General features: G+C 40.5%; 1 protein-coding gene across 1 annotated transcript; it reads right to left on the bottom strand.

Moving 5' to 3' along the window:
- Positions 1–4,281: 4,281 nt before the first annotated feature.
- On the bottom strand, positions 4,282–5,328 carry LOC310940685 (galactosylceramide sulfotransferase-like; the record flags this gene model as incomplete). Its single annotated transcript, XM_083905674.1, has 1 exon — positions 4,282–5,328. The coding sequence occupies one exon, from the start codon at positions 5,326–5,328 to the stop codon at positions 4,282–4,284; it is 1,047 nt and encodes a 348-aa protein (XP_083761800.1).
- Positions 5,329–7,748: the final 2,420 nt, after the last annotated feature.

The following is a 7,748-nucleotide window of genomic DNA, read 5'->3' as shown; positions in this document are numbered from 1 at the left end:
ATGTCATAGAAAAGCACTTAAAAATTTGCAGCAGAAGTGGGGATTGCTGTGCTTTTCCTACCAGGGTCTGCTTGGAAAAGGTGACGTGATGAATAGTGGCAATGGAAAAATACTACAATTAGAGCTAATTATTATTATTACTATCAATACAAATATATACATTCCATGAAGAATTAGACATTTTGTGTCTATTTGAAAAAAAAAAAAAAAAAAAAATGTGCTGATCAATTTAAAACACATTTAAACATTTAAGACAACCTTAATTGACCAATATGGTGCACAGGCAGAGCATATACACAGCAGAAACAGGTAAAACTAATGAAAAATTAAAAACTACTAAATAAAATACAGAAATATATATATATATATATATATATAATAAAATAAGAAAGAAGCAGTCCAATAGAAAGAGAAGGTGAGAAGGTAAACTCAGACTGTGTGTTTTTTTTTTTTAATATCATACAACATTGACTGATCATTTACAAGCGACAGTTAATAATTAACCGATGAGCGATGACATTACTGAACCATAAGGCGGGGACGTCTTATCTTCCTTTAATGCGAACTGTAAAGCATTGGAGTTAAAGACAACAACAACAACAATGTGATTATATCCGTTTGGTTGCAGGCCAGATGAGGTCACAGAAGGCAAAGGGTCACACGCACACATTACACAGCATTCAAAGTGAGGACACAGACATAATGCAACCCCTTGGTTAAAAAACATAATTTTTAAAGGGGTGATAGAATGTCCTCACTCCCTCAGGTTTATACGGTTTTTTTAGGGTCCTCACAAAGATACCTGTTTAAGAACCACCCCAACACACAAGATCTGGGAACTTTCTGTGTGAAATGTCAGTTGTATAATGTCAACAAAGATCTTTCCCTTTCCTTTCCTTTCCCTGATGTGTTGTATACCAGTCTTTTAACACATTTGTTAGCCAATTCCAATTCCTATCTTAACCCCTTAAGCTCAACCCTTAATCTTAGCTGGCCCTCAAAACCAAGTGTTGAGGGTTATTTTGTCACTTAGAAATGGGACACCCCTTAAATGCAGATACGTCTTCAGACTGTAGGGGGCAGAATAACGCGAAAGCTGCGTCCGGTCTGTCAACTCCAAAAAAGAAGAAGAAGAAGAAGAACACATTAACGTCACGATTATTTATTCCGCACCGGCCGGCTATTGACAAAAGATCGTAAAATAAAAATAAATGTTACGCAACAATGACGTCAGTAATCCATAATATGGGCCTAAACTAAGATAATACAATGGTTTTCATAACTTTTATATCTCTATTAACAAAGAAAATACTTCATTTGTAGCGTACTCGTTTCGCTGCTTTTGGCGCCATCTTTGTTATGTGAAAACACGCAATGCATTCTGGGTAGCCCTTAGCAAAAATCAGACTTAAATACAGGTTACCTCATGCCACCTGAGCTAATCGACACACCTGGCGCTGCTCCTGCTGAACCACCTCTGCCTTGCCTCACACTCAGAGGCGGTTCTAGAGTCTGTACGGGCCCTAGGCAAAAATTCCCGGGGGGGCCCTTCCAACCAGTGTTCATCACCATTACGTTATAAATAATCTGACACCAACGAAAAATGTATGACTTTCACAATTTGCATTTATAAATGTAAATGCAAATTGCCCATTGTTTTTTTAAGGGGGACGGGGAGGTTGTAAAAACAGCCGCCAGGCTCCGAGTGTCGGGGGGCCCCCTATCGGCTCGGGGCCCCAACCAGTTCCCTGCCTTGCCTGTTCACAAGCTTGCGCCTCTGGTCTCACTCACTATCTTTATTCTCTCTTCACTGCCAGAACTGCACCCACCTCCACTCACTGATAAGCTTTATCGGCAGCGTGTGAACTCATTTCACGATTGGTTTTAAATGAAGCTATATAGATGTTCGTTTACATTCACAGACTACAGCTTTTAAAAGTGTGAAGTGTACACAAAAATAAACCCTTCCAAACTGACCGTAAACACAACAGAGCTGCTCAACTTTGTCATTACAAAGGGCGAAGTATTATTAAAATTTGCTTTAACTCTTATCGCACATGACAGGTGAGATAAGAATTTGGAATTCATGGTCAATCATTGTCACGGTATTATGAGACGGTTTGGGACCCAAGCACAGGTAAGAAGACACTAGGGTTCACAGGGTTTTCAGGAGAGCCATGATGTTACCACTGCGTTGTCTGTTAGAATCTGGCGATGAGTGACTTCAGGACAAGGAAATATAAAGGCTGATGTGATGAGTGAATTGGGAGCAGGTGTGCTCCCGCCACAGGTGAGCTGATTGCATGCTGGAGGTAGAGAAGCAGCCAGTGAGTGCATGACACATGGTCCTCAAATGCCCCTTTAATGCTAGACCTCCATCTTTCTCAGCCTGTCATTATGCCGTCAGGTGTGCCACAGGGCTCAATTCTCGGTCCTATACCCTTTTTTTTTGCTATATTTACAAATGACATTGAACAAACTGTCTGCAAAGCCTGTATTCACTTATATGACGATGATATGCCTCCGATCCTTCTCCAGATCAATTTTTTAAAGGTACAATATGTAGTATTTATGGGTTTATATAACCCAAAATCCACTTTTTTATACATATTATGTGCTCCTGCATTGTCTAGTCGCTGTATAATAGCTTTTGTTTCATTTTCGTAGTGTTTAAAAAGTCATGTTAAATAACATGACCGCGGACCGCGGTTGCATAGCCACCGTTAGCAGCGAGACGCCATGTTTCTACCGGAGCCTGTAAGGACAAACGCGAGAGAACAAAACAAGTTTCTCTTTACTTGTGGCGGAAGTCCCGCCTCCTCTCTCTCCGCTTCGTCTGCTACGGCCGCGGTAGCTCGCCCTCTCCCCTCGCCTCACGAACCTCACGACGAGGACGACATTTGACCAGCTGAGGATACCGTATCGCTCAGGGAAGGGAGGGGGTGAGCAGAGCAGCAGGTCTTTGTTGTAAATGTCAGCCTCTCCTCTAGATGGCACTATAAACTACTTATTTCCCCTTTAAGTCTCTTAAACATAATTTTTTATGAAATACAACTGGTATTTACCAACCTAAACTTAACCCCGAAACTCACTTAGCCTTCTCTTATTTGATTTACGGGGGATACAGTACACTGACATGCATGCAAAGGAACACCTCCATAAACTGGACACGACAGTCTATGACTCTGATAAACATCAAGCTCAACAGCAACAAAGAGTCCACACACTATTGAAAGTTAAAGAGAGGTGTTTCTTCTTCTTGATAGTGTAATCTTTAGTGAAATAGGCGTTTTTTAAACAAACACATTCCAACTCATAGTAACATGAGTCATGTAGTGACTTTGACACTTGATACATAGCCAAGTTTTTTTTTATTTTTATATGTATATAAAAAAAAAAAATATATATATATATAAAAATCAAAGCACAATAAAAGAAAAGCTAATGTAAAGAGACGGCCACTTGAGGTCACATGGAGGGCTTGGATATGACCTCAGGTGCACCAGTACCAGCAATTCTGAGTGGCCTAACAACATAGGAGAATTTGTCATCGAATGATAACCAATGTATATTCCACCATAGTGGTTATACAGTCCAACCTGAATGGAACTTCTGCAAACATGTATTTTGTGCAGCTCTTTTTTAAAAGAGTGTTTTAAAAAACAAAGAAGAGTACGCAACTTAAACTTTAATATGAGAAGAAGGATGCACATATTTCATATAAGCTGATTATGATACATAAATAGCAAATAGGTCGAACCTGCTATTTTTTATTAGTTGTAGATTCATGTTCTACATGTTTATCTCAGACTGCAACAAATTTACCACATTCCAAAAAATACTGTCTCGTTATTTTAAGGTGCCAAATGTAAGAATGTGGCCAAAAACGGTTACTACATTCAAATTCAAAATACAGAGGTCTTTTTGGTTTCGTTTTCTGACGTAACTGGCGACCCGTGGTTGCTCGGCACCCGAGACTCTACTGTCTGCAATGATTGGTAGACGGCGGTAGGTGGCGCCACATGCCGAAACATGATTTCAAAACATAAACATGATTTGCAGTCTGCAAAATCTTTTTTTTAACGCAAATATTTTGTCCGTACTGTTGTTGTTGGTGAGTTCAGTTTGTTATATGAACATTATTCATGAGTCTCTGTGACATATTAGGAGGATTTTATGGCCAGTTTCTTTAGATTTATTACATAATGCACCTTTAACATATTCATTTTTTCATCCATGCCCTTCACAGCTCGTTCAACCTTTTATCTCATGTGTCTCCTGTCACCAGTTAATGATATTCCTCAAATGTCCCCACAGCTTAGTGAGCCACAGGTTAACCCCCAAGTCTGTCAGATATTGAATTTCTGGGAGTAACATCTTTCGGCACAACGCCTGATAGCCTTTGTCTATATTTGTATTTAAATTGTATCCCATGATGGACCTTTCTCCGATGGGCTGCCACGGCTGCATGGCTTCCTCATGAATGTCTCCGGCCGCCACAGGGTGACCTCCCTCGACGCAGATCTTCTCCATCTCTGCGTTCCTCCTCCTGAGCTCTGCCACATCCTTTGTCATACGCTCTCTTCCATAAGCCTCCACTTTCTCCCAGAAAGTCACGTTGAAGTGTTTGTAAAGCTTCCAGTCGATGCCGTTCCACTGCAAGGCCTGTGCCCTCAGTCGCGGGGTCAGTTTAGACATCGTGGTTTCCTGACGAGAGTTTAGCTTAAAGGACAGGACGTCGACCATCTCCCAGCAGAGGATGTCCTTGAGCAATATGAGTGATTCGTCAAAGTGCTCCATTAGCATGACCAAATGAAAACGCTCAGCGATGAGCCGGATGCCCTTGTCGACGTGGGGGTCACTTGGATCCAGGGTGTTGTCCTGTCCAAAGTCAAAGAAGAGCAGGTTCTTCAGGTAGAAGGAGCTAAATCCATCTGGGCTGAAGTAGAGATCGGGATCACGCAGGAACTCGGCCATCTTGTCTTCTCCTGGTATCCTCCAGGTCAGAGGAATGAAATGACCAAAGTAATGGAAAGAGGACTCAAAGAGCTCTGCGGGATCTCTCAAGATTGTGATGTACAAAGTGTCTTTCGGCATCACTTTGGCCACCTCAGCTGCACTGAAACGCATGTGGTTACACAGGATGTTGAAACACGTTCCGGATTTAAAACCGCGAACGTACGTGCGCTGAAAATACGAAGGGTAGAAGAAGTCATTTCGGCCACTCGGAAAGGCAAATTTGAGATTGTGCTTCTCTCCAAAGCGGAAGAGAATGTTGACGAAGGTGCTGCTCGCAGTTTTATGAGTCTTCATGAACATGATGTCCATTTTAGGGACACAGCTTTGATTGTTTTGCCGCGAGCCATTTGTGGGTGAATGAGGGCTGTGTTGGCCTGGAAGGGAAGCACAAGAGAGAGGAACGGGAAGCCTGGAGAAAGAGTGGAAATGATTTAGTATCACTGTAAATTTTTTTTACAACATCCTTATTCTGTGTAGATATGAGAGAAGTCATAATAATGTCATCAGTGATTTTCAAGGTCAAATTACTTCATTTTAGCCACTATAGGACACATACAAACGTGTGTGGGTACAAACTTTCGGTAGGTTATTACCAATGGTAATAAGAAAGTAAATACAATGAAACTATGGCCAACATACTGGGCATTTACCTGGCAACTATATGGTAAATTAAAGTGTGTTATTGGGTAAATACTGTGGGTAATAAGGAGGTAAGTACAATTAAACGATGGCCAAAATGTTGGGTATTTACCTGGTAACTGTATAATAAATTATCGTCTGTTATTGGGTTATAAGCTTGTAATAAGCAGGTAGCTACAGTCCCCTAATAACTAGCTATTTAACCAGTAAATATATGGTAACAAAAATGTCTTACTTAGGTATTAGCCTGTAATAAAAAGTTAAGAAAAATGAAATCATGGCCAAAATACTGGGTAATTACCCAGTAAATTATAAGCAGGTAAGTATTTCCCTGTTATATGTATGGTAAATCAAGATCGAGTTACCAGGTAAATGTCCAGTTTGCTGGCCATAGTTTCATTGTATTTACTTTATTATTTACCATTGGTAACTACCTAGTAACACGTTTGTGTTACCACAAATTTACCAGGGGACTGTAAAAGAAAGCGTTACCAAACTTTCTTTTACCATTTCAAAAATGATGACATATCCAGCCGTCTATAATAAAGCTTTTTATAGCCAACCAGCTGAAATGGCTTAGACGTTGCCATCTTGTTTGATACCAATATATAATAATAATAATAATATAACTAGATATAATAAAGATCACTGTCTGCGGTGATCTCGTCTCTGTGATGATAATCTGGACTTTGAGTCTAGTTGTTAATCATTGTCTGGTAAATCATTACCGTGTGCAGCAACACAGCTCGAGGCAGGAAATTGATTCAGTAGTATTTTGATGTGTTTTTTTTACAAAACAAAATAAAACAAGAACAATGATATAACAATGCATATTTGCAGAGTGGGTGGTATTTTTTTTGGCTTTACCGGGAAACCTTATCCCAAGTTTGACGGAGAGCATATCTGTGTAGAGGTTTTTGCAGATTAGGGGGTTCATTGGAGATGCTCGAATTTGAATCTTTAATCTCAAATCGTAAACTGTGCAAAAATGAAAATGCAGTTGAAAGACTCTTACTCCGGCGGACTGACGCGGATCTGCAGCGTAGACAGACAGTACAGCGCGATCGCAGCCGCGAAGAAGCAAGCCACGGTGACCCGTTTGACCAAGAGCTGCTTCCACGAAGCGGGTTTTTGTTGCACTTGCAGCATGGTAATGAAGAACTGGAAAAAAAGATCACCTGGTGGGAGAACGAAAAGTCAAATGGACGGACAAAACACACGCCTGCAGACATCTTCGGTTGTATTTTGGGTTAACATTATTCTTGCTATTGTTGAAAAACTTCTGAAAAAGACTAAAGTAATGCCATTTAAGATTTTATTTCAAGTTGAAACCAGGCTATAGGAGTACATGGATATCAGGGACAACACTTCTTATGAACAAAAGAAACACATCAACTGGGTTATTGTGTTTCAATGTATTATGCATCAACTGCATTATATTTGAAAAAAGGGTAAACTTACCATTCGTGTCGCGTGCCAGTCGCTGGGCAGTCAAACTGAATGTGTTCGTGCGGCGGATCGGATCTCTTATCTTTATGGCTTTTAATGGTCCGCATTGTTTGTTTGCTGGAGCGACACTATGAAAAAAAAAAATCCCAGTAACGACCAGTCTCGCGTGCAGCGGGAGATCAAATAAATAGTCTAGGGGGCATCCAAGCTGTGGTGCTCCTATGCCTCTCCTTTTTACAGTCTCCTCCTTTTAGCTCGCTAATCATTGCAGCCAGGTATATATAATGACCGGCACGGTGTATGTGTTGATGACTCAGACCTTGTTCTTCCCATTTTTTTATTCTACACACAACTTAACACACTACTTAATAGGTTATAAACCGACAAAGCATACGGGTTCTGATGATCAGTTGCAGATGAAGACGAAAACAAATAAAAGATTATCTATATACAAAAAGTGCTTCGGTCGACAAAGCTTTGATGACGACTGCTTCGCACAGGTTGATTTCGCACTGCGCACACTCAATCTTCTCTAAATAATTGGTACCCTAAAAAGGTACGAATGCTTTCAGGGTACAAGCACTGTACCTTTAAAATGTGTACCTGCTTGTTTGCACCTCTAAAAAGAAACATTTCTGCAC

The sequence above is a fragment of the Microchirus variegatus genome, assembly GCF_963457635.1.
Source record: "Microchirus variegatus genome assembly, chromosome: 19".
NCBI classification, from domain to species: domain Eukaryota; kingdom Metazoa; phylum Chordata; class Actinopteri; order Pleuronectiformes; family Soleidae; genus Microchirus; species Microchirus variegatus.
Note: the sequence above shows the minus strand (reverse complement) of the source record. Positions and strands in the feature narration are given on the sequence as shown.